General features: G+C 43.0%; 1 protein-coding gene across 4 annotated transcripts in view; it reads right to left on the reverse strand.

Annotated features, from left to right (window-relative positions):
• The window catches only part of UGDH (UDP-glucose 6-dehydrogenase), a 77258-nt gene extending 55999 nt beyond the window's left edge, over positions 1 to 21259 (reverse strand). Inside the window, exons 1-3 of one of the 4 annotated variants that reach the window (XM_030191312.1) lie at positions 21237 to 21259; positions 19634 to 19683; positions 6154 to 6322 (exon numbers count right to left, since the gene is read on the reverse strand). In XM_030191312.1, coding sequence (XP_030047172.1) covers positions 6154 to 6315 — 162 coding nt within the window. In that variant the 5' untranslated portion in view covers positions 6316 to 6322; positions 19634 to 19683; positions 21237 to 21259. Of the gene's footprint in view, positions 1 to 6153; positions 6323 to 19633; positions 19684 to 20515; positions 20618 to 20763; positions 20783 to 21236 lie in introns of those variants that run through there. The other 3 variants (XM_030191313.1, XM_030191310.1, XM_030191311.1) reach the window with 3 other exon arrangements.
• Positions 21260 to 27189: the final 5930 nt, after the last annotated feature.

Here is a 27189-nt window from a genome sequence, read left to right on the forward strand (position 1 = left end):
ATAACTTATTATTTCCCCCCTAAACACTGCCTTAGCCGTTTCCCAGTAAAGAATTGGGCGTTCCACGTACGGCTCATTATGTCTCTTGTAATCGTTCCAGCTGCGAAGCATAGAGGCCTTAAAAACTGGGTCTCGGTATAGCTCTACAGGGAATGTCCATCTATTGCTTCCTCCCTGTCTCTGCTTTGGCAACCATCTCATTTCCACCCATGCATGGTCTGAGATTACAGTGGCCCCTATTATTGCATTGGACACTGAGCCAAACAACTGTTCCGAAATCAACAAGTAGTCGATGCGCGCCTGTGTACCATGCACTCTAGATAAATGAGTGTAGTCTCTCCCTTGCGGATCGAGAGTCCGCCAAACGTCCACCAGCCCCATCTGTCGACAGAGATTAGGCAGCCCCCGATTCTCCTGCCCAGGAGTATAACCTCTAGGCCCAGTACTATCCATCAGAGGGTCCATTACTGTATTAAAATCCCCCCCTAGTATTATGGGTAGAGGGCTTTGTTGTAACAGCGTCTCCATAATCATTTTGTAAAATTTCCTACTGTATTGATTTGGGGCATATATATTCCCAAACAACACTGTTTGGCGGTCTATGGAAGCCTCAACAATCAAAAACCTCCCCCCTGGGTCAGTGTATCTAACATCCAATTTATCTATTATCCCTTTTCTAAACAAGATGGCAACCCCTCCTTTCTTCCCTTGTGCCGCCGCAGAAGTGCACTCCCCCACCCACCAAGTACGCAGTTTCTTGTGTTCTTCATTTGACAAGTGTGTTTCTTGTAATAATGCTATATCTACTTTATGTCGTTGTAAATGCTGTAGAATTTTGGAACGTTTAACCGGGGATGAAATCCCTCCTACATTCCATGTAACAACCTTCAAAGGACCTTACTTCTATTTGATATCATTCCTTGCAGATTATACCATTCTTGCTTTAAAGGGGAGCGTCCCAGCCTCCGCCCCCCTTCTGTTTCCGTATTGTCACGTATACTTCCCTTCCTTATATCTACATTGCACGTCCTCCAGGTCTCAGTTCCTCCCCCCCCCCCCCCCCAACCCCCCCACCCTCATATTCTCCCCCCCCCCTAACTAACCCCAATCCCCTTTGGTAATTCCCCCAACCCCAAAATGGGGTCATCACGTATAACGTCCCTTACCCCCCACCCTCTTGTAAACTCCTTCCCCCCCTCTCTATTACAACAACAGAAAATGAATTATAGGTGCTTCAAACTCTCTGCATATTAACATTTTTATATTCAAATTCAACAACAGTTTCACCCTTCAAACCTTCTCTTTTCTTCAACAAGGTGCTGGGTTGAACCTTCTTCATTAGAGTTTTTAGAAAACCAGCAGCTCAACCCAGTATGTGGTCTCTGACGATCTCGAACAGCTTACACAAAATAAATCCCCACTGCACCTCAGCAAGGCTTCTCGCCTATTCAGCTGTTTTGTCTCCAATTAGTTTCTCGCAGCTAGCCAATAAATCCAGCACTGAACTTGTTAATAATCTTCAGAGTTTAAGCTTAATGATTTGTAATCCATGCTTACTAAGACTTCAGCATTGACTTTGACTTTTTTGTCTGATTCAACCTCCCATGTTCGTTTTACAGTTAACGCTCTTCAATGGATCTCAGGAAGGCCTGCGCCTTTTCCACTGAGGTATAAATTGTTGTCTCCGTTTGGTAGGTGACCCGCAGCTTCGCCGGGTATTGCAGGGCAAAACGGATCTTCTTTTCATATAACTTCGTGCAGATCGGGGAAAACTTCCTCCGCTGCATCACAACTGCTGCTGAATAATCCTGAAAACATAAAATTTTCTTGTTTTCGTAGCGCAGTTCTTGATCTTTTCTTAGTGCCTGCAATATAGCCTCTTTGTGTGCAAAGTTTAATAGTCGACAGATCACCACTCGGGATTTCACAGTATCTGGATGTCTGGGACCCACCCGATGTGCTCTCTCCACACGGAGGGTTCCCAAGTCTGTTGGTAATTGCAGCTGTTTTAAAAGCCAGGTTTCCAGAAAAGCTCTCAGATTAGTAGATTCCAACGCTTCTGGTAGCCCCACGAATCTCAGGTTGTTTCTACGGGATCTATTTTCAAGATCCTCTAGCTTCTCTTCATAAGTCTCTAGTTGGTTTTTAAGCTTCACATTTTCCACCTCCATTCGTGAGACTTTTTCCTCCAAGGCCCCCTGGCGCTGTTGGAACTCCGCCAAATCTTTATTTAGTTGCTCCAGGTTTCCCTGGACTAGATCTAATTTGTTGTCAATCGGTCCCAGTCGCCTATCTAACAGCGGCTCCATGGCGCTGGTCACCTCCGCTACCACCTCTGCCACCCATGCTGAGCTCACCGTGTGCACGGGCGGACTTGGCGGGGCCGCCATTTTGTCTTCGCTGCCTCGTGTTTTGTCTTTGGCGCTACGGACGTTTTTTGCTGCCATAATTAAAGTTTGAATCGTTCTGCTGTTGCGTCTTGATTTCCGATTTCGGAATTGCAAAATTGGGGGGTTCGCTGTCAAATTATTCACCTGATTTTGAGGGTTGAACGGGCAAGCCGGCAGGAGCGGGAAGGCTCAGCAACCGCTCCTGTTCATGACGTCACGTGACCTCATTTCCATGTAATTTTATCGTGTCAACTGGTCTTTGTATTTTTTTTTTTTGAAAGAGTGAAAAGTTGATTCACTTCTACCCATTCTACACAACTCAGGATTTTGTAGACCTTAAATCATATCCCCCTCAGCTGTCTTTTCCAAGCTGAAGAGCCCTAACCTCTTTAGACTTTCCCTCATAGGAGGAGGAGTTCCATCCCCTTTATCATTTTGGTTGCTCTTCTTTGAACCTTTTCTAATTCCACTATATCTCTGCGATATGGTAACCAGAACTGAAAGCAATACTCAAGGTGAGGTCGCACCATGGAGCGATAAGAGGCATTATAATATTCTTGGTCTTATTTTGCATCCCTTTCCTAATTCCTAGCTGCCACAGTACAGTAGGCAGAAGATTTCAGCATATTGTCTACAATGACACCTACATCTTTTTCTTGGGTGCTGACCGCCAAGGTGGACCCTAGCATCAGGTAACCGATTCGGATTCTTCTTCCTAGTGTGCATCATTTTGCATTTGTCCACATTAAATTTCATCTGCCTTTTGGATGCCCAGTCTTCCAATTTCCTAAGGTTTTCCTGCAATTTTTTTACAATCCGCATTATTTTGACAACTCTGAATAGTTTTGTCTCATCTGCACATTTAAACACTTCATGTGCCGTTCCATTTTCCAGATAATTTATAAAGTGTTAAAATAGCACCAGTCCCAGTACAAATCCCTGAAGCACTTCACTATTCACCCTCCTGCATTGAGAAAAATGGCCATTTAACCCTACCCTCTGTTTTCTGTCCAATAACCAATTCCTAATATACAGAAACTGCCTCCTATCCCATGACTAATTTTCTCAGGAGTCTTTCATGAGGAACTTTGTCAAAAGCATTCTGAAAATCTAGATAACGTTGCATCAACTGGCTCACCTTTATCCACATGTTTATTTACGCCTTCAAAGAAATGAAGCATATTGGTGAGGAAAGACTTCCTTTGGCTGAACCCCGCAGGGGTCTGTGCTGGGTCCGTTGCTTTTTAATGTATTTATAAATGACCTAGAGATGGGAATAACTAGTGAGGTAATTAAATTCGCCGATGACACAAAATTATTCAGGGTCGTCAAGTCGCAGGAGGAATGTGAACGATTACAGGAGGACCTTGCGAGACTGGGAGAATGGGCGTGCAAGTGGCAGATGAAGTTCAATGTTGACAAGTGCAAAGTGATGCATGTGGGTAAGAGGAACCCGAATTATAGCTACGTCTTGCAAGGTTCCGCGTTAGGAGTTACGGATCAAGAAAGGGATCTGGGTGTCGTCGTCGATGATACGCTGAAACCTTCTGCTCAGTGTGCTGCTGCGGCTAGGAAAGCAAATAGAATGTTGGGTGTTATTAGGAAGGGTATGGAGTCCAGGTGTGCGGATGTTATAATGCCGTTGTATCGCTCCATGGTGCGACCGCACCTGGAGTATTGTGTTCAGTACTGGTCTCCGTATCTCAAAAAAGATATAGTAGAATTGGAAAAGGTACAGCGAAGGGCGACGAAAATGATAATGGGGATGGGACGACTTTCCTATGAAGAGAGGCTGAGAAGGCTAGGGCTTTTCAGCTTGGAGAAGAGACGGCTGAGGGGAGATATGATAGAAGTGTATAAAATAATGAGTGGAATGGATCGGGTGGATGTGAAGCGACTGTTCACGCTATCCAAAAATAATAGGACTAGAGGGCATGAGTTGAAGCTACAGTGTGGTAAATTTAAAACGAATCGGAGAAAATTTTTCTTCACCCAACGTGTAATTAGACTCTGGAATTCGTTGCCGGAGAACGTGGTACGGGCGGTTAGCTTGACGGAGTTTAAAAAGGGGTTAGATAGATTCCTAAAGGACAAGTCCATAGACCGCTATTAAATGGACTTGGAAAAATTCCGCATTTTTAGGTATAACTTGTCTGGAATGTTTTTACGTTTGGGGAGCGTGCCAGGTGCCCTTGACCTGGATTGGCCACTGTCGGTGACAGGATGCTGGGCTAGATGGACCTTTGGTCTTTCCCAGTATGGCACTACTTATGTACTTATGTACTAACTGTTTGTCTATGTGTTCCATAGTTTTATTCTATAATAGATTCCACTATTTTCCTCAGCACTGAAGTCAGGCTTGCTGGATCATCCCAGGAACTCTACAAATCGGCATTACATTGGCCACCCTCCATCAAGTACTACAGATGATTTTAATAGTTTACAGATCAGCAATTTCATATTTGAGTTTTCAGTACCCAAGGATGTATGCCATCCGGTCCAGGTGATTTTATCACTAACTTGTCAATTTGGCTCAGTACGTCTTCTAGATTCACCGATTTCAGCTCTTTCACCTCAAGTTAATACATGGAATACATCTGTCTGGGCTCCAAGATGGTATTTTTAAACAATGTCCACGCCTGATTTAAAGTCCTAACCTTTGCAGCCTACCCTTTCAGCTTCCTTTTAATCATTTACCTCATTTTGTCGGTTCACCCTTTCGAAAACTGAACGCTGCTACAGTAGAAACTCCAGATATCAGCTCAAAATTTTGTCATGTTATGCTCACCGTTTCCCAGTGGATCTAACAGAGTTTCCTCTTGGGCCCTGCATTCCACTAAGGACTAGATGTAAAATTATCAATTCTTGGACCAATTGCTCCAAGAAGCAGTCATTTATTACATCTAAGAATTTTACCTCCCTAGCACTCCCTGATGTAGAATTTATCCAGTCAATATTCAAATTTGAAGTCACCCATTATTATGATGTTGCCCAATTTGCCAGCTTTCCTAATTTCTATAAACATTTGTTATCTGTTTCTTCTGTACTGGTGGACAGCAGTATAGACCTACTCTTTCCCTTCACACATGGAATTTCTATCCACAAAAAGATTCCATGGTGCTGTTTCATGTAGTAATGGGGAAAAGCCTCAAAGAGCTCCCAGATTAAATATCCATCTGTCGGAGCTGAAACAGACCAACTAGTCTTCTCTTCATCATAGGCAAAAACCCCGTATATGCAGCCACAGGGATTCTTAGTGGACCACAATTATATAATAGATACTGTTGACAATTATTTTTTGAAATAAAGAATTTTTTTGAAAATAGCGTGTTAATTTCTAGAACATGCTCAATTTCTAGAACAATACACTTAGCTTATTGCTTGGCGTTCTATTTATTGCTGCTCCATGCTGCGCTGTTCCCTGCTTTGTTACCCTGAGCCGACGTTGGCCAGCGTTTCGCTGCTTCTTCAGGGTCTCAGGTAATTATTGGAACACATTGCACAGCGTTTCAACTACAGCACGTCTTTAGCAATCCAGCCTGTTTTTTCCATTAAGATCTGCATTGTAAGGTCTAATGTAATTTTGCACTGCTGCCTTTTCTTAGGCTCTGGCTATTTGAGGAGCAGGGCTGGTTTTAAGGATAGGTCACTGGGTAAGTACTGCTTAAGCATTGGCAACTTTTTATTCTAGGAAAAATAAAGCACCATAATAGAACAAGTGGTAAACTAGAAGCAGAAAATAAAACCCACAAACACACCTTACCTCATAAATAGGAAGTGTATCAGAATTCCATGCATTGATTCTAGCTTCATTTACATCAACAACGGTCACTCTAATATGGGGGCACATCTGTGCAATAACACTACAGGTTGGCCCACCAACATATCCAGCTCCAATACAGCAGATCTTCTTAATTTCAAACATGATTGCTCTGCAGAAGAGAAGGCTCATAAGTCACATCATATGATATGAAAAGGAAATACTGTTTTTATCGCAAAAAATAGGAGACATTTCTTCTTTGATGCTCAACCCTGTTACTGGGGGCACACCTATTATAGTCCTATTTTCAGGATTTCCATTAGATATAAGCATGAGAAATTTGCATAAACTGATTCAGTGGCTATCCTGAAGGTATGCTTCAAAACAGAGCCGAGACAAGGAAGATTAGTGTCAGAATTACTATTATGAGCCATGCTAAGAACTCTCAGCAGCAATGAGCACCACCACAGGAAAGGCTTTGGTGCTCCACGGTGCAACCAAATGCAAAACTGAACTTTAAAAATTTTTTTTTTTTTTTTTTTTTTAATTTTTAAAAAGCCACATTACACAACTCTGGAATACAAATGAACAGTTAAAACTGCACATTCATTGAGACTGCTTAGTGTACCTGCCCCAAAGCATAGTGGCTTTTTTTTTTTTTAAGACGGGATGAGTCCCCTTGCAGTTAACAGGTGGCTTTTGACTGATATTTTAAACAGTTGTGAAAAAATACCTGAACTGATCTTTTATGCCACTAGTTTGCATTTGAAATAGCATTTTGTAAAGAATAGAAAAAATAAAGGGGTCCATTTCAAATCATACATTGGTTGCGATTTAACTCCCAATTCATTAAAAAGGCATCAAGTACTAAATTTGATGTATTTTTTGGCATATGCATGCTTTATACTTTGATTTGTATCCTCCAGCCCCCCCCCCCCCCCTTCCCTCTCTCTTGTTTTCACTTAATTTGATTCTGGGTGTACATTGCTGCTTCTTACATGTGAGCTCCAGTATTGCCTTTGTAAAATGTTACTTGTTATGTTGTGAGCTCTTGATTGTATCTGTATCAAAAATCAATAAAAAGAAATTAAACTAAAAAAAAAAAAAAAAGGCCATCAAGTTCTTGGTGAATTCAGCATTAGAACCAAAGCTAAATCACCAACAGTAGCCCCCACCAAGTGAGCAAAGCAGCTTTTCACAAAGTCAAATATTCCAAAATTGCAGAGCATATTCAAGAGCATGGATTGAGACAAAGTCAACATAGATTTAGTGAAGGGAAATCTTGCCTCGCCAATCTATTACTTTTCTTTGAAGGTGTGAACAAATATGTGAATAAAGGTGAGTCGGTTGATATCGTGTATCTGGATTTTCAGAAGGTGTTTGACAAAGTACCTCATGAAAAACTCCAGACGAAATTGGAGAGAGTATTGGATAGGAGGTAGTGTCCTATTGTGGATTAAAAACTGGTTAAAAGATAGAAAATAGAGAGTAGGGTTAAATGGTCAGTATTCTCAATGGAGAAGAGCAGTTAGTGGGGTTCCCCAGGGGTCTGTGCTGGGACCGCTGCTTTTTAACAATTTATAAATGGCCTAGAGATAGACGTAACTAGTGAGGTAATTAAATTTGCTGATGACACAGTTATTCAAAGTCATTAAATCACGGGAGGATTGTGAAAAAATGACAGGAGGACCTTACAAGACAGGGTGTCTAAATGGCAAATGTTTAATGTGAGCAAGTGCAAAATGATGCATGTGGGAAAGAGGAACCCGAATTATAGCTACGTCATGCAAGGTTCCACATTAGGAGTCACAGACCAAGAAAGGGATCTAGGTGTCGTCGTTGATAAGTTGAAACCTTCTGCTCAGTGTGCTGCTGTGGCTAAGAAAGCAAATAGAATATTCAGTATTAGGAAAGGAATGGAAAACAAAAATGAGGATGATACAATGCCTTTGTGTCGCTCCATGGTGCAACCACACCTCAAATTTTGTGTTCAATTCTGGTCGCCGCATCTCAAAAAAGATAAAGTGGAATTAGAAAAGGTGCAGAGAAGGGCGATGAAAATGATTAAACGGGATGGGACAACTTCCCTATGAGGAAAGGCTAAAGCGGCTAGGGCTCTTCAGCTTGGAGAAAAGGCAGCTGAGGGAGAGATATGATAGAGGCCTATAAAATAATGAGTGGAGTTGAATGGGTAGATGGGACGCGTCTTGTTTACGTTTTCCAAAAATAATAGGACTAGAGGGCATGCGATGAACCTACTAAGTAGTAAATTTAAAACTAATCGGAGAAAATGTTTCTTCACTCAATGTGTAATTAAACTCTGGAATTCGTTGCCAGAGAATGTGGTAAAATGGTGGTTAGCTTAGCGGAGTTTAAAAAAGGGTTGGACAGCTTCCTAAAGGAAAAAGTCCATAGACCATTATTAATGGAACTTGGGGAAAAATTCACTATTTCTGGGATAAGCAGTATAAAATGTTTTGTGCTTTTTTGGGATCTTGCCAGGTATTTGGGACCTGGATTGGCCACTGTTGGAAACAGGATACTGGGCTTGATGGACCTTCAGTCTGTCCCAGTATGGCAATAATTATGACAGCTCCTGACCACCCAAAAAAGTTTCATTCTGAAGGTGGGCAGTCCTTTGTGCATCACTCAGAATGCACGTATGAGTAGTAATTAGCTCTTTAAAATAACTGAATGCAATTCTCATTGGCTGCTACTGTGATAGGAATGAGCCCACAGAGCCCCCTCTACGCATGTCTCACTGAACCAGCTAGAACCAGTAGGTAAGTTTCGTATATCTGGGCCTCAACTTGTTTTACATGACCAGGGGAGTAAGAAACTTTGACTAAGGGGGGGGGGGGGGGGGGGGGGAGGTAAAATTCCTGCTTTAAACAGAAGCAGCCCAGAAGCTACACAAGCATATGTTAGTGTTCACAAAAGTAATGGCACTAAAGAACACAGAAGCAACAGCATCTTATTGCATATTTTAAAAAAACAATATAAAGTTGATATATTGCTTCCTCACGTAATATAGCAGTTTACAGCAAGTCCTATCCCAGCCCTGACTGCTCTCATTGTCTCCTCCTCAAGCCCCTCAAAACTGTCTAACACTTTTGGGGCTCACATGACCAACTTTTGTATATTCATGAGTGATGAAAACCACACTTCCTATTGACCTGGTACTGCTTTCTCCCCTTTCAGGGAAAACAGAGCACCTTTTGAAACTTGTACAAAAGCATTTTTAAGTTCCTATCCAGAAACAGGAGTCATTCATCAATCAGCCACATTACTACAAAAAGACTTTCATAACTGCTGCACAATGCTGCCCACTTTTCTACTTGCTATAAAAACACATCCGAGACGCTGTATAGAAAGCTCAAAAGGCATGCTGAAAAGGCCAGACAGCAGACATGCACAATTTTTTCAGAAAAATACAAGTTTACTGATTTTAAAACCGTACAGAAACAGTAATAGGATTTCAGCAAAATCAGAGCTATCATGAAGAAAATTTGCAGGCAATTACAAAAGTAAAAACCATATGAGTAGTGCTGAAACATCTCATCTGCTCGCAACCAAGGAGTCCTCTTTGATTCCTCCCTCTCCTTTTCCGCTAACATCCAGCAGACGGCCAAAACCTGTCGCTTCTTTATCTACAACACTAGCAAAATTCACCCCTTCCTCTCTGAATATGCTACCAGAAATCCAAACCCTTGTCACCTCTCGCTTGGATTATTGCAATTTGCTTTTCACTGGTCTTCCGCTCAACCATCTCTCTCCTCTCCAGTCTGTCCAAAATTCTGCAGCACGACTTATTTTCTGCCAAAATAGTTTTACCCACACTAGCCCACTCCTCAAGTCACTTCACTGGCTCCCTGTCCGCTTCCACGTACAGTTCAAATTTCTCTTACTGACCTTTAAATGCATCCATTCTGCAGCCCCCCCATTACCTCTCCTCTCATATCTCTCCCTACATTCCTCCCCGTAATCTCCGCTCGCTGGACAAATCTCTTGTCGTCCCCCTTCTCCTCCACTGCTAATTCCAGGCTTCGTTCCTTTTCCCTTGCGGCACCTTATGCCTGGAATGGACTTCCTGAGCCTAGCTCCATCTCTACCAGTTTTCAAATCTATGCTGAAAACCCACCTGGATGGACCGTGCAGTCTTTTTCTGCAGTCATCTACTATGTTGTGTAGATTATGTTTTCACCACTGCTGTTGGCTCCTAACTACTACTCAATTCCCCTATCCTTGTTCCTTTTCACTCAGTACTTTCCTCACCCTTAATTGTCTTGTCTGTCTGTATTTTTAGATTGTAAGCTCTATTGAGCAGGGACTGTCTCTCTGTGTCAGGTGTTCAGCACTGCTTGCATCTGGTAAGCGCTATACAAACAACAAGTCAATTCTTGTTTGCATTTTTAGAAAAGGTATTCATCTAATTTGACCCATTTACAGCTGTGAATACACTTCAGATATACTGTATTACCAATGTATTTATATTTAACTAGAAGTAGACTATTCCACCATAGATAAATTGAGGTGTTGGTATCTTTCATGGTTGGATTATTAATTTCCAAAAGCAATAGATAAGATGCATCTTCATCAGAAAGCGGTCTTCAAAATGGTATTTTTCCAGATGATTTTGACCAAATGAATAACCAGAAAGAACTAACATTACCACATTCAAATAGAACATGTTTAAGGGTATCTGAGCTACGACTGCATGACCAAAGATCATTAGTAGATAAAACCACACTTCAAAGATCTGACAAGGCTCCAAATAAGGGAGATGAGGTAGAAAATAGATTCATAGAAGCAGATATAGTGATGTCCTTGGACCATATAACCTGAAGGAGGACCCATTCTGCTGAAAATCAGGTCCTGAATGTCTAGATGCATCGGGAAGGCCTTAGGACCTCTAAGCCCACTCATGATCAACAAAGATGGAATGCACTGTCAGTCCCTCAGAAGACAGTACTAAGCTCTTCTTTATGAAACAAACTTCTCAGTATTTTCAGATCTCCCTCCGCCAACAGCTCCCTCAACAATGGCTCCTCTGAGTAGACCAAGGCCACATCAGATAAAGAGGGAGAAACAGAGCTTCATCTGCCCACTCCTGGAGGTCTAAACAAAATCTTAGGAACTGGAGGGGCAGCAAGGCAAAAAAAACGAAGCACTTTAAAGCAACTCCGACTGTTCCTGCTTCAATAAATAGGCTTGCTGTAAGAGCAATGTAAACTGTAGAGAAAAAGATCCCAATGCAGCTACTCCGTTGAGCCAAGAGGGTGTAAAATGGCAGCTATGCTCTGCACATGATCTGACAGAAGCTGCTCCTTGCTCCTCACTGCCAGTCGGCCCCAACAAAATGGCATCCGTTCTTGTATTCTCCTGCATCAAACACACACTAGCCCTGCTGGAGAGTCCGAAAACCCCGGCATATTTGGATGCTACGCAGAATCCTAAGATGTGCTGCCAATGACCATTCAGGATTCCTGGCTTGCATGCACTGCAACACCCAGATGCAGACTGCTGGGTCCCACAGCAGAACACTGCTTAACTGCCTCCATGGGAGTTGCCATTCAGCCCAACTGTCACAAAGCACAGCATGTGTGCAAGTCAGGATCCCTCTCCTGCAGCCCTCTAAGAGGTTCAGATTCAAACTTTACTTGGATTTAGCATGGCTGGCTGCTCCCCCCCTCCCCCCAAGCTTAATCTCCAAAAGTCTTACTACACATGAGAGCCGCATTGAGCCTGCCATGAGTGGGAAAGCGCGGGGTACAAATGTTAAAAAAAAAAAACAAAAGGCTAAGGACAGCTACTGTATCTCTCACACTCTCCAGTTTTGTTTTGTTTTTTTTTGGGGGGGGGGGGGAGGGGTTGTTTTTAATTGCTGGGCTGGAAAAGAGTTCCACAGGAAATGGGGAGAGACGAAGGGAGGGAATCTGTGGGGCACCAGAGACAGGGATCTGAAGACCTCCAGATATGACTGCAGACTCAAACCACCCACAAAGCTCAACTGGGGATCAGGAGCAAATCACTCAGAACCAGAGGCTGAAAAGTTTGTCCATCCACCTGTTGGTATCCAGTCCAGCTCCTCATCCCCACCTGCTGGTTGATGGATACAACTATCCCACAGGTTCTGGAATAGTGGGAAGCTACATAATGGAAAGTTACTTTTATGGTAGCATGGAAAAACAACAAATTTGGCATCAATGCGCTTCAACCATTCACTTGGCGAGAAATTGTTTATGCCTTTGAACTGTTCTCCTGTGCAGGACAGCAATGAAGAGGATACCTTCAAACTTTAATGGATATTTGGTTTTAATGATCTGCAGAATTTGAAAAGCATGATGATAATGTAATGTTTTTGACAATCACTCTGGGGTCTTTAGCAATTGGAGCACTGAATGAGGGCACAGGATGTTCACGTTTTAGTTCAAACATGCGTGAACTTTTCCTAGAACAAGATTCTTTAATAATCTTTTTATTGATTATAGCAGGTGAACACTGATGGAAACACAGTACAAAACCATACAACTCCCCCCCCCCCCCCCCCTTAAACCCCGTCAGCCAGTCCTTGGAGTGCTTACGACCTCGAACCAGCTTTCCAGAAACAAGATATTAGGGCCCTCCATACCTTCTGGGAGCCCCACAATTTTAACATTACTTCTTCTGGGTCAATTGTTGAGGCCTTTAGTTTCTCCTTTGAGAAAATAGAGGGATTTGTTAAGCCGCAGCATGGCCAATAGTTATTCTTATGAGTGTAGTCGAGTTTCTAGCAGTGAGATTGCCAAGTTGTTGCTCGATATTGAAGATATCATTAAGGTATCATTTTGATCACACCTTTTTCAGTAGTAGCTGAAGGTGTTACATTCAGATACACTGGTTATTTCCCCGTCCCTGGAGGGCTCACAATTTTTTGTACTGAGGCAATGGAGGGTTAAGTGACTTGCCCAAGATCATAAGGAGCATCAGCAGCAGAATTTGAACTGGCCACCTCTGGATATCAACACCAGTGCTCTAACCACTAGGCCACTCCTCTAACCCTGTAATAGTTCTTGGAAGAGAGTTTGTAATGAGACTTTTTCCCCCGTCAGATTGCGTTTCCCCCAGCGAAGGTGGTTCTGGTTTGGGACACTTAACCCTCCGTTGCCCCAGATAAACCGCTTTGGATGTGGTTGCAAAAAAAAAAAAAAATGTAGATATTGTGGCCCAGATGACTCATTCTTTCCCAGTTTTGATCAGGCCATGATATGGGGTTGAATCACAGAAGTTCATGAGCAAAATTTAAAACATAAAAACCCGATAGTGAAAAGTGTTATTAGGGATTGGTCCAAGCACAAGCACTACGCTGCTATCTTTATCGCTGCTCACAAGGCAAGCGGGCGGGGGGGGGGGGTGGGGGGTGCCCCCCCAGAGATGTGCTCAACTGTACAATATTTAGAACTAGTTATGTTTGATGGGGTGGAAACCATGACCCTCACCGTTTCAAAAAATTGTGTTTTAAGAAAGAAAATGCAACGTAACATTTACATTCTGCTACTATCCTTCAAAGTTCAGTGTAGATTATAAAAAGCTGGTGATTTCCAGAATTAACACATAGGGCTCCTTTGTGGTGCTACCAATTAGCATGCACTGAATGGGAAGCCACCCATGGCAACTGAATGGGCTTCTTTGCATTCAGCACACCGCTAACTGGTAGCACCACTTTGTAAACAGCATTAATTTTTGTAATAAGAAACTAAACTACATATAATTATGTTTACATGTGATTCTGTAGAAGGTTACTCCAATATAAACGCCACTTGATATGAGAATTATGACCAATGTATTTAAGGGGTCCTTTTATTAATATATGGTATAAAGTAGCCTTAGTGTGCCCTTAGGTGGGTTCTTTTTGCACACTAAGGCCATTTTTACCATAGCAGTAAGATGGCCGATTTTCTATTTGTCATTCATTTAAGTATTTATATACTGCATAGACCTAAGCAGTTTACAGTTTATTTTACAGGTACTGGGTCTGTCCCTAGTGGACTACAATCTAAGTACATTGTACTACTGTTGTACTGGGGCAATGGAGGGTTCCCCAGGATCTCAACCCAATTCCCCATGTCCACAACCGGCTGCACTAACCATTAGGCCACTCCAAGGACTAGGTCATGTGATAAAAATAGTTACTGCATCATTACCTATGACACAGGTGCAAAAAAAAAAAAAAAAAAAAAAAGGAACCCCCCCCCCCCCACCTAAAGTCCCTTCTACTGATGGAAGGTAAAGTCAAGTCTCACACATGTAAAATTCCACCCAATGGGAGGGGGTAGCATAGCATCATCATATGTAGGGGCTAAACCTGCAAGGATCCTACAGAACAATGGGCAAAGGTTGAACTGAACTCAAGCCTGGACCAGCCACCACCAATACAATGATCTATAATAGGGTAGCCTACCAACTTTTTTTTTTTTTTTTTTTAATTACATGCTAGTCTGGCAGCCGTATTCCAAGCAATTTGCAATCCTTTTTGGAGTGAATCAAGACAACAAATATAGCAGATTTCAATAATCCAGAAGAGACAATATTATGGTTTGAACCATTTATCTGAAGTGTTCAGGAATAAAGAACTTTCTAATGGTTCTAAGCTAATTTCATTTTATAGAACAAGTGTCTAAATACCTAAGACAGCAAATTAAATATCAAAAGGACCACCTTGTTTGCCCATTCCTGAAATACCACAATACTGAACCTCTGCTTTAACCTTACAACTGAAGATTCTTTGTGCTCATCTCATGCTTTCCTCAATTCTGTTTCTATATTTTGCACCCTGCACCTCCTTTAGGTGGCTGTTCCACACAACTACACTTTCTATGAAGGAATTGTTTTCAGAAGTTACTTTGTAATCTAGCCCTTTGAAGACTTTTGTTTCTTATTGTTCTCTAGCTTTTAGAGTAAAAGCTACTCTTTGTGCCCACTAAAACAAGTTACCCAAATCTTTCAGGTACCAACCATATTTGAGTCCAAAAAGAGTACACATCTATTATAGGCACCAACTGTAGCAGTGGTATTCACCCTCAGTATCCAAGGGCCACCAATAGGTCAAGGTTTAGGGCATGCCCTGTACAATGGCGGTCAGTATGCATTCACTGAGGAAAGCCAGGTGGGAAAAGAAAAAAAGCTGACCTGTTGGCAGCTCTCAAGGACCGAGAGTAAATACTGACCTATGAGAATTAGTTATATATAACAAAAGAGAGGGAACAAAGTACAAACTAAAGTCCAAACAAAAGATTTTTTTCTTTTTAATTATCTACAAACACTGCATCTTAATGCCTGCCATATAATGCTGAATTTACCACAATATCATACCCAATAACATTTTGGTCACATATACAAAGTTATACCTTGCTGCTTAGCAAATTAAAAAAACACAAATTTTTTTTTTCTTGGGGTGGGGGGGGGGGGGGGGACACAAAACCCCACACCTTAACTACTAAAATAGGTCTTTCCGATGCTTCATACACAGAACTCTTTTCACAGCTCTGCAATGCTTTCAGAGCCAGTTCTGAGGTAAACTACATCTGTGTGTTGTGAAAGAGTGAAAAAAAAAAAAAAAAAAAAAACAGGTGAATTTTTTCCTGTACAGGATTTTAAACCTTATTACAGCCAAGCTAGTAATATACCCTAATCTCAGCAGATTTTAAGAGCTACCCTACTTTTGTTTATTGAAGGATATTACCTCAAATGTTTAATCCTAAAGTACTCATTTCTCCACATGAATTACCAACCGATATATTTTGTTTAGTTTACAAGGTACTAATCAGATTAGCCAAACAAGTGCGCTCTTCATTTACTTTCCTTCAGAGAACAAATCCAAGTCCCCAGTTATTCTACAAAAGGCAAAGGGATTTTTGTACCTTGTTGAAGATTCTCTTAACTTCTTTGCCCGCTGAGTGAATTTCTATTAGATCTCTCTAACACAGCTCCCACTAAAAAGGAGGCTGTTTTGGCAGAAAAAGACCTAAATGGTCGAACATAAAAATGTCTAAAATATGGAAAGGCTCAAGAGAGACTGCAGCAACAAGCAAGTTTTAACACATCTGTACTCATACAGCCATAAATTAGTTAACTTCTATAAAGCAACTAGATTACTAGCACATGTGGGAAGAGGGGTAACATCCCTGTGTTGGGCAAATACAAAATATTAGGCACACAAAAACAAATGCAGAAAAACATCCAGATTACAAATGCTTATTTAAAACATAGAATTTTGTATCAAGATCATCATAAGAACCATTAAGTCTCCTATATTTGGCAGTTTTGCTACTTATAGAAGTATTTTTTTTCTCTTGAGAACAATATCTCCAAATGGGTTAGGTTTGTGCATTGTGAAACCACAAGAGTGGAAGAAGCAAACCACAATCTTCAGGATGATCATAGAAAGTAATTTATTAATCCAATGCTGACAAAACTGAACCCAACAGGCCGGTTTCAGCATCTGAAGCCTTTGTTAGGGGTCCTTGTGAGCATGAGCCAGCATACTTTTCATATATAAAGTATCCATTTTTATAAAAGCTCAGAACTGCGAGTCAGCCAGCAAAAAAATGGCAGCACTAGAAAAGCCGATATTTTATTAATCCAATGCTGACAAAACTGAACCCAACATGGGCTGTGTTTCAACACCTGAAGCCTTCATCAGGGGTTCGATACTTTATCCATATTTATGAAAATTCTGCTGGCTCACACAGACCCCTGATGAAGGCTTCAGGTGCTGAAACACAGCCCATGTTGGGTTCAGTTTTATCAGCATTGGATTAATAAACTTTTTTTGATCATCCTGAAGATTGTGGTTGACTTCTTCCATTCTTGTGGTTTCATCTTTTACTGAACATAAGAGTAACCATACTGGGTCTGACCAATGGTCCATCTAGCCCAGTATCCTGTTTTCCAAACAGTGGCCAAGCCAGGTCACAAGTACTGTTTGTGGAAGATGTTTTTCCTGCATGTCATGACAGTAATGAACTTCACTCCTATGTCAGGGTACATGGAGGCTGATCTGTCCCTTACAGTTTATGTTTGCCATAGTACTTGAGTTGTGCCAAATCTTTGGAGTTCATAAGATGTAACTGTTATAGTCACTGCTTTAATGTCACAGATGTACCTTTTGTTAATACATATAAAAAGGCACACTAACTAAAACTGCAGTATCATGCTTTGCGTGCCTTCTGTTGGATGGCCTCCTATATAAACAGAACTTTCAACTAGCAAAGATGAGTTTAAATGTCTTATTTACAATGAATGGAGGGGAGGGGGGGGAGGTAATATTCAAGGGGTACGGTGGGGGGGGGGGGGAGAGAGATTGCGATGGGCTACCAAAAGGAATATTATAATGTAGAGATAATAAGAACTCAAAGTGTGCTCTCACGATCTCTTATACGAGGCCAAGGAAGAGAGGGAGGGCAGGCGGAGATATAGAACAAACTGTTAGCAGAGCTTCATAACAGCAGGTACCTGTGGGCTGCCCATTTTCCCCCTATTGGCCATAACTCTTACTATCGCGAAGGTACTGCGGGGAAGCGCGGGATGGAATAGAGGGGAGGATAGGGATACGGTAAGGGGGTACAATGGTTAAAAGGTTGCAGGTTGTACTTATCATTCGGCAATTGCTGGGTTTGCATAGATATGCCTACTGTTTTAGCATGCAATGTTGGAAATGTTTGTCTTGATTATCTGTAAATCAATCGGCTGAGAAACGATCGGATCCTACGGGGACTTTCCAAGTTCAGACTCCTGGAGGAAAGTAGCAGTAAAGCCGATTCGATATGAGTGGGGGGTATAACGAGGGGGGGATTAGTGGGGGGATAGGGATAAATGGTATATATATATGGAAAATATTGATGATGACTGTATGCACATGACTATGATTGATATATCTGATGTGACTATTTTGCTGCTTGTAAAGGTGTTTGTTTTATTAGAATGTCATCAATAAAAAATTGTTGAAAGTTAAATGTCTTATTTACATTAGCTCAAAGCACTGAATCCCTGCTCTGGTTTGTATTGACATGGAAGCCCTAGGAGGAAACTGTCAGGCCAACAAAATAATAATTTGGAAGTTCTTGTTTGATTTTCTCTATTATTTAAGGGATTTGCGCCAATTTTAGTAAGAAAGTGAGAAATGAAAATTAGACTGTTCATGCCGACAATTAATCTTAGGTAAATAGTGTTATGGTAGCTCACTTGACTGTATAGAATTTTTTTTTTAGGCAATACCTGATTTTATTGAACTAAAAATATATCTCTCTACTAGTTTCTGAGAGTTAACACGCTCTTCTTAAAGTCCAGACTGAGTGAGAAGATATTGCCCACAAGTGAGTTATAAAACACTTTACAAGGCACCAAGGGGGAATAAGTGATGTTATAGTGTCACTATCATTTTGACCCAAACATAATGATCTTCACCATTTTTCAAGTAAGGACCCCATTTTGGCAGGTCTTCAATGTGAGAGACAAGATTGTTGCTTTACCCAGCATTTAACATACCGGGCAAGTGGAGAATCTCTTTTGACAATATAGCCAACGTCTCAACAAATTACACTGTCCAGCTGGTCTCACATTTGACTACAAACACGTCATCTCCCACACCCCCACCATGTTAAGCTTTCCTACATTTCTTTAATCCTCCCATATTTTCTTTGGCAGTCTGTTGGGGCCACCTCAGGCAAAGCTATCCTGTTTTTCTGACACCACAACACTCAAAACTTTGAACCATGTGGTGCCCCAACTCTCATAAGTGAGCACGCTGAATAAGTTTTAAATTGTATATTTTTAAAGTGTAAATATTGGTTTTGTATAGTTTATGAGAATGTGATTATTTATAGGACCGTCCCTGACGCAGCCTTGAAACAGGATCTTGTTGGTCTGTCTATTGGACATTAGGAGAATTGTTTGCCAATAAAGACATTTAAAAACCTAGCAGAGTGTTGGGCATGTTTATTGGAGTACTCTCTAGAGAAGCTAGTCAAAGGAATATGTGGACTGAACAAAGGGGTTCAACTGAGCCCCAGGTCTTAGAACAGACACTATCAAATACTTATCTTCCCCCTACTATTGACAGCATGTTACAGAAAACAAAAGAAAACATAAAATGCTTCCTGTGCAAACATCAGCTCATAAAAGGAAAAAAAAAAACCACCACCAAGAAATGTACTAAGGTGATTTCTTTCCTTTTGGGGGGGGGGGGGCGGGGGGAAGAAGAGAGACTATTTAAAACAATGACTTACCTATTTATATTTTTTTAATAAGTCTTACTACTCTCTTTAGACTGATTTCACCCTGCTGAGGTCACAATAGATTGCCCTTCTAACACTATACACTGAACCTTTTGAGCTTACTGCAAAGCTCCATCTCACACTATACACTGGACCTCTTGAGCTTACTGGAACCTCCATACACATGTATGCTGAAACTGTACAGTATTATATAAGACAAGTATACTTACAAGGTAAGGTGCTTCCTGTCCAGAAGAGTTTATGTAACTTTTCTAATGATCTACAAAGAAGAAGAGTATGCCCATCAAAAACAACAATTAAGTAAGGGGAGAATTACAAGACCTTGCAATGTACTAAAGAATCAATATTTAATTGATCAATATTCCCATTAACTGTTACCATTGTAGAAAAAAAAAAAAGACAGCAATTACAAAACAGTTATTTCTTTCCCTATGTTGATCAAGGGAAAAATGAACGCATAATTTTAACTTAGCCTATTAAAACACCATCAATTTGATAATGAAGGGCAGAAAACCATCACCAGTTTATTGGTGGCAGAAGGTGTTCCAACACAGTAATACTTTCAAGACATGCAATTCAAATTTTAGTTTTAAAAAAATGTGTTGGGATACAACTAGTTATACAATTAAAAACATACAAGTCCAAAAAGCTATAAAAGCCCCTTGGTGGTTGATGAGGAATGGGTAATCATTGATAAAGCAAAGAACGGGCCTTAAGGGGGAGAAAGAGAATGTCGTATCAAACAGCTAAGCATCCTGACCAGGGAGTTTTAGCCCAAAACAAAGAGTGTCAATGAACAACACCATCAAACATGGGCCATTAAGTTTTAGTTTTCAATTAAAAGAAATCCTCCTGTTTCCCGACCAACTTGAACTACAACAGCAATATGTCAATATCTATTGAAGCTAGGACTAAAATCACGCTGCAAGCCACCGCGGTTTCTAGTGCACAGACCTCCTCGGAGAAGCAGAGAAAGAAGGGAAGCGAGAGCTTCACCTCAGTTCGGTATAAAGCAAGGTAGGCTCAGGGTATCTATCCCAACGCGGTGGCCCAGCCGTACCCACACCTCCCCCTCCCACAGCTATACCTACACCAGGGAAGCGATAAAGAACCCCCTACTGAACACAAGCCTTGCCGAACCTGTGCCAGCAACTCAGGCTCCTTCCCTACAACAGAGAACAGACAGTGCAGTGCCGGCCCATTTAAAGGCCTCGCCCCCACCCCCTTTCCTTTCCTCTCCTCCTCTCCCTCGCAGACTAAGCCGGGTTTCACTCCCAGCAAAGGGTAAAAAACGGATACAGCGGGATCCTCCGGATCCACCCGAATTCGATTTAAAAACCTTTGAAAGTTCATTTTTTTCTTTGCCCAGTCGTTTTACATATATCCTCCAAAAATAAATGTTTTTAGAAGAAGACAGCTGTTAACGCTGAGGATTATTCTCCCGGGATCCTCCTATTTCCTTACCAATCTTGTCCTCCTTAAAAGTTGCGATCCTCCGTGCGACGGTACATTACGTCACAGGGGGCGTAACTTAGCGGATCGGGCGGGCAACGCGTTCTCAAGCTTAAAATAAGGTTTAGTGACAGAAGGAGCGCTTTTCACGGCCGCTACTGCTTACAGTATGCAGCGATCAGCAGCCATTTCCCAGCGCTGCACAAATCTTTTAGAAGGTTAAACAAAGAGGCGCAATAGACTGGAGTGGAAGTGAGCATATCTAGCTGTAAGCAAGGAAGCCAATTTGGTTAATCTCTGTTTCCACTCCCCCTCGCAGCCGTCATTGCCATTCACTCAAAACAAAGCAAGCAAACCTACCGTCCCTTCACTCCCCCCAATACAATGTGGGGATTTGGGGAATGTTGAACTCCACCCAGAGGAAGGGGAGGGGGCCAAGGCCGCCTGCAGCTCCGCCCGCTGACATGGAGTCAAGCTTTTTTTTTTTTTTTTAACTAGCGGTTTGGTTTGTTTTAAACTCGCGGCTTGCTTGTTTTTGGGCTTCTTGCCATTAGCAGGAAATGTGTAATGCTTGTTACTCGTTGCTCGGCAGCAACACAAGCAAGACTAGCAATCAGCGTCTGCACGAAGAAAAAACACAGACTATAGTTATTGCCTTCAGCTTTCTGATGTCATCATCCCTTATCCTGTTTTCTTCCGCCTCCTTGATCCACAGCACTGCAACCTAATCCCGTTACCTCCCTAATGAGAACACGCACGCATGCGCCGGTGGTTAGAGAGGGGTTTTTTTTACTAAAGGATTTAGCTTGAGTTATCTCTGCCTGCAGCAGGGTTCTTTTTATTCCTATGTGCCCTGTCACAAATAACTCGAGCTAATCTTTAGTAAAAGACCCCCTAAGGGCAGCGACTCTCAACTGGAGAAATCAAGTTGGTTGGATCATAGGAGCCGACTCTGTGGGTGCTTGAGCACCCCCAATATACAGAATATTCATTGAATGTGTCCAGGGAGGGGTTATTTCCACTGGGCTTAGCACCCCCAATAATTTTGAAACGTTGGCTCCTATGGGTTGGATAACCTCCTTGGTTAGGGTTACCATTCGGCCGGATTTCCCCGGACATGTCCTCTTTTTGAGGGCATGTCCGGGCGTCCGGCGGATTTTGCCCGCACACACGTTTGTCCGGATTTCTGGACAAACGTGGGCACATGCGTGCGGTGGGCGGGCGATCGGCGCCGTGGGTCTGGTCTCCCGCCCCCTCCCTTCCTTACCACTACTAATTTAGCATTTCTATAGCGCTACAAGGCATACGCAGCGCTGCACAAACATAGAAGAAAGACAGTCCCTGCTCAAAGAGCTTACAATCTAATAGACAAAAAATAAATAAAGTAAGCAAAGCAAATCAATTAATGTGAACGGGAAGGAAGAGAGGAGGGTAGGTGGAGGCGAGTGGTTACAAGTGGTTACAAGTCAAAAGCAATGTTAAAAGAGGTGGGCTTTCAGTCTAGATTTAAAGGTGGTCAAGGATGGGGCAAGACGTAGGGGCTCAGGAAGTTTATTCCAGGCGTAGGGTGCAGCGAGACAGAAGGCGCGAAGTCTGGAGTTGGCAGTAGTGGAGAAGGGAACAGATAAGAAGGATTTATCCATGGAGCGGAGTGCATGGGAAGGGGTGTAGGGAAGGACGAGTGTGGAGAGATACTGGGGAGCAGCAGAGTGAGTACATTTATAGGTTAGTAGAAGAAGTTTGAACAGGATGCGAAAACGGATAGGGAGCCAGTGAAGGGTCTTGAGGAGAGGGGTAGTATGAGTAAAGCGACCCTGGCGGAAGACGAGACGGGCAGCAGAGTTTTGAACTGACTGGAGGGGGAGAGGTGACTAAGTGGGAGGCCAGCAAGAAGCAGATTGCAGTAGTCTAAACGAGAGGTGACAAGGGTGTGGATGAGGGTTTTGGTAGAGTGCTCGGAAAGAAAGGGGCAGATTTTACGGATGTTGTAAAGAAAGAAATTACAGGTCTTGGCAATCTGCTGGATATGAGCAGAGAAGGAGAGAGAAGAGTCAAAGATGACCCCAAGGTTTCGAGCTGAGGAGACAGGGAGAATGGGAGAGCCATCAACAGAAATAGAAAATGGGGGGAGCGGGGAAGTGGGTTTGGGGGGGAAAATGAGAAGCTCGGTTTTGGTCATATTTAATTTCAGGTGGCGTTGAGACATCCAGACAGCAATGTCAGACAAGCACGCTGAAACTTTGGTTTGGATGCAAGGTGAGATATCAGGGGTAGAAAGGTAGATTTGGGAGTCATCAGCATAGAGATGGTAGGAAAAGCCATGGGATGAGATTAATGAACCAAGGGAAGAAGTGTAGATAGAAAAGAGGAGGGGACCAAGAACAGAACCCTGAGGTACGCCGACAGGCAGAGGGATAGAAGTAGAAGAGGATCCACCAGAGTGGATCCACCATGTTCCCTGGTGGTCTAGTGTGACGTCTTCGGGGGCAGGAAAGAGCCCCTTCTTTCCTGCCCGGAGCACTGCCTCCCTTGTCCATCATCCTTCTCGGTCTGGCTGGGGATTCAAAATGGCCACTGAGAGTTGAAGTCTCACAAGGCCGCTTCAACTCTCAGCGGCCATTTTGAATCCCCTGCCAGACTGAGGAGGATGCAGCAGGCAAGGGCAGGCAGCGCTCTGGGCAGGAAAGAGGGGGGCTCTTTCCTGCCCCGAAGAGAAGACACCACTAGACCACCAGGGCTAGATAGTAAGTGAGGGGGAGGGGAGTATGTGACGGGGGGTGGGGAATAGGGGGGCGGAACGAGGACCCGAAAGGGGCGGGGTAGGGGCGTGACATGTGCCCTCTTTTTCAGAGGACACAAAATGGTAACCCTATCCTTGGTAGAAATGCATGGGGACTGACGGAGCCCTAGAAAAATAGTGTAAGCGCAGACTGGATGGACCATGCAGGTCTTTTTCTGCCGTCATCTACTATGTTACTATGTCCTTCCATGTGCTGGGCTTCACGCTTCTGAGGTTTTCCGGTGGCTTCCCTGGGATCCTCGTTGTTTCCTAGCTAGTTGAAACGGCTATTCGGCCTCACTTCATTGGCTCCCTATCCGTTTCATTATAGGTTATCAATAGAAATCAAACAAAATAAAACATGGAAAAGAAAATAAGCCTTTTTTATTGGACATAACTTAATACATTTCTTGATTAGCTTTGGAAGGTTGATGTACCCATACATACCTCCTACCCACCCCCACCTTGCTAGACTGTCATTGAAATGCTTTGAAGCTTCACTTATATATACTATCAACTAACACATTTGCTTATTTCCGATCTGACGAAGAAGGGCAACCTTCGAAAGCTAATCAAGAAATGTATTAAGTTATGTCCAATAAAAAAAGGTATCATCTTATTTTCTTTTCCATGTTTTATTTTGTTTGATTTCTATTGATAACCTTTAAGAGTGGACTAACACGGCTACCACACCTCTCTACGTTTCATTATACAATTCAAGCTCCTCTTATTGACCTATAAGTGCATTCACTCTGCAGCCCTTCACTACCTCTCTACCCTCATTTCTCCCTACACTCCTTCCCAGGAACTCCACTAGGTAAATCTCTCCTAACTGCACCCTTCTCCTCCACCGCTAACTCCAAACTCCGTTCCTTTTATCTTGCCGCACCTTATGCCCGGAATAAACTTCCTAAGCTGCTACGTCAAGCTCCATCTCTAGCCGCCTTCAAATCTGGACTAAAGGCCTACCTGTTTGATGTTGCTTTTGACTCCTAACTTTTCACTTGTTCATAACCTTTATCTTGTCTTCCTCTCTTCAATAGTCCCTCATTCCTATATGTCCTATCTGTCTGTCCTACCCTTACCCTTAATTGTCCTGTCTGTTCTGATTTAGATTGTAAGCTCTCGAGCAGGGACTGTCTCTCCTTCATGTTCAATTGTAAAACGCTGTGTACGACTGGTAGCGCTATAGAAATGATTTGTAGTAGTAGTAGTACTTTCTGAAAGATGAGCGGGAAGGTTTCCTCTTGTCCTCATTCACTGCTGTTAGCCTGTAACTGCTAAGGAGGAGGTTAGATTGAGAACAGAAAATGGGCCAACGGCATGAGCCTATCTGACCCATTATGTGGGCTGAAGAGTAGGCGGGGCTTGCCGCCACGTTGGTACACCCAAAACAATAGCAAACGCTAAAATGCTTCTTAGAAATAAGAGACTGCTAATGATATGTGTGGTCCATCTGTAAAAAGTCTAAAGCTGTTCCAGTCAGATAGGCCATGCCTTAAAAGGTGGAGGTTAAAGGATTTATTTTTATTCAACAGATTTTTTTTTTACTTATTTGAAAGCTTCCCATATCTATCTATTGTAAAGAGTATGAAGGAAGGAAAAGAGTGGAGAAAAGGCTGGCTGTATTTTGGACTGTGTATAACACAGCCTGGCTATATTGAACTGAGTGGAGAAAAGCCTGGCTGTATTTTGGACTGTGTATAACACAGCCTGGCTATATTGAACTGAGTGGAGAAAAGCCTGGCTGTATTTTGGACTGTGTATAACACAGCCTGGCTATATTGAACTGAGTTGAGAAAAGCCTGGCTGTAAATGGGGACTGTGTTTTGAACAGCCTGGCTATATTGAACTGAGTGGAGAAAAGCCTGGCTGTATTTTGGACTGTGTTTAGCACAGCCAGGCTATATTGAATTGAGTTGAGAAAAGCCTGGCTGTAATTGGGACTGTGTTTTGAACAGCCTGGCTATATTGAACTGAGTGGAGAAAAGCCTGGCTGTATTTTGGACTGGGTTTAGCACAGCCCGGCTATATTGAATGGAGTTGAGAAAAGCCTGGCTGTAATGGGGCCTGTGTTTTGAACAGCCTGGCTACATTGAACTGAGTGGAGAAAAGCCTGGCTGTAGTTGGACTGTGTTTAGCACAGCCAGGCTATATTGAACTCAGTTGAGAAAAGCCTGGCTGTAAATGGGGACTGTGTTTTGAACAGCCTGGCTATAATAAACTGAGGGGAGAAAAGGCTGACTGTAATTGGACTGGATTTAGTACAGCCTGGCTATATGGAACGGTGCTGAGTCAAGCTGGGCAGTAATTATAATGTGTCTGGAACAGCCTGAATATTGAAGGGTGTTTTGTTTGAAAACCCAAAAAGGCCTGCTGAATAAAGAAAAGTAAAGGAGGAAATGCAAGCTCTGGGCCGGTGGTGTGGTAAGGCCTTCCCGGACTGGGCCAGACGGAGAGACCTTTTACAAGTGGTAGCAGTGGTGGGATCATCTGCAGGACCTGTCGCTAGAGGAGGCCGCGACCTGCCTAGACGAAAAGCCCCCGAGAGGGCCAACGCTGAGAAAGGCGCAGACCCGTCTTGGGTTCCGGTAAGCGGGCCCAACTTGGGGGAGGGGTAGTGGGAGCAGAGAAAGAGTCCAACATAAGTGGGATAATCGCACTTGGAGGTGGTTCTCTGTTGTTTTTTTTTCAGGTGACGATTCCAGTGCCAGGATGGACCCCAAGGAGATCTTCGCTTGGATGACTCTGCAGTTCCAAAAACAGCAGGAGCTGACAGCAAAGATAGTCGAGGACTCATTGATGGCAGCCAGGGATCAGCAGCAACCAGTACTAAACATACTACAAGACTTTTTCCAAAGAGGTGCTAGTGCTCCACGAGAGGGGGACACAGGAGCGAATGGACTGGGGCCCGGAGGAAGCGGTGCGGTAGGACAAGTCTCCATGCATTCACTTAACTGGGGAAAGTTGTCCGAGCAGGATAATGTGGACGATTTTTTGACTGCATTTGAGAGGGTGGCTGGGGCGGCTGGCTGGCCACTAGAGCAGTGGGCCATGAGATTGGTGCCGTCTTTGTCAGGGGAGGCGCTGGCAGCCTTTAGGGATTTGTCTCCTGGGGAGGCTGCCAACTATGGAAGGTTGAAAGAGGCTATTAAGGACAGATATGGACTCAGTACACAAGCTTACAGGCGTAAGTTTAGAGCCACTAAATGGGAAAAGGGGACCCCCCCTAAAGCGGTAGCAAATAAACTAATGGATTTAGTGAAAAAATGGTTAGAGCCCGAGCAACACACCCTGCACGAGGTACTGCAAGAACTGGTAGTGGAGCAATTCCTCCAGGGTCTGCCAGCCGAGATTAGGGCAGAATTAATAAAGAGGGGATGTAAGACGGTAGAGGGGGTGACCTCGGGGTTGGAGTGTTACCTAGAAGCCCAGCAGTGGGGTGGACCAGAGCGGGAGGGAGGCAAGGCTCGGGTGTTAGAAAAAAGGGAGCAAAAAGTTTCCCTAGTTAAGCCGGAGACCCCCGCAGGGAGT

This window comes from Microcaecilia unicolor, chromosome 2 (assembly GCF_901765095.1).
Source record: "Microcaecilia unicolor chromosome 2, aMicUni1.1, whole genome shotgun sequence".
Taxonomy (NCBI): Eukaryota; Metazoa; Chordata; class Amphibia; order Gymnophiona; family Siphonopidae; genus Microcaecilia; species Microcaecilia unicolor.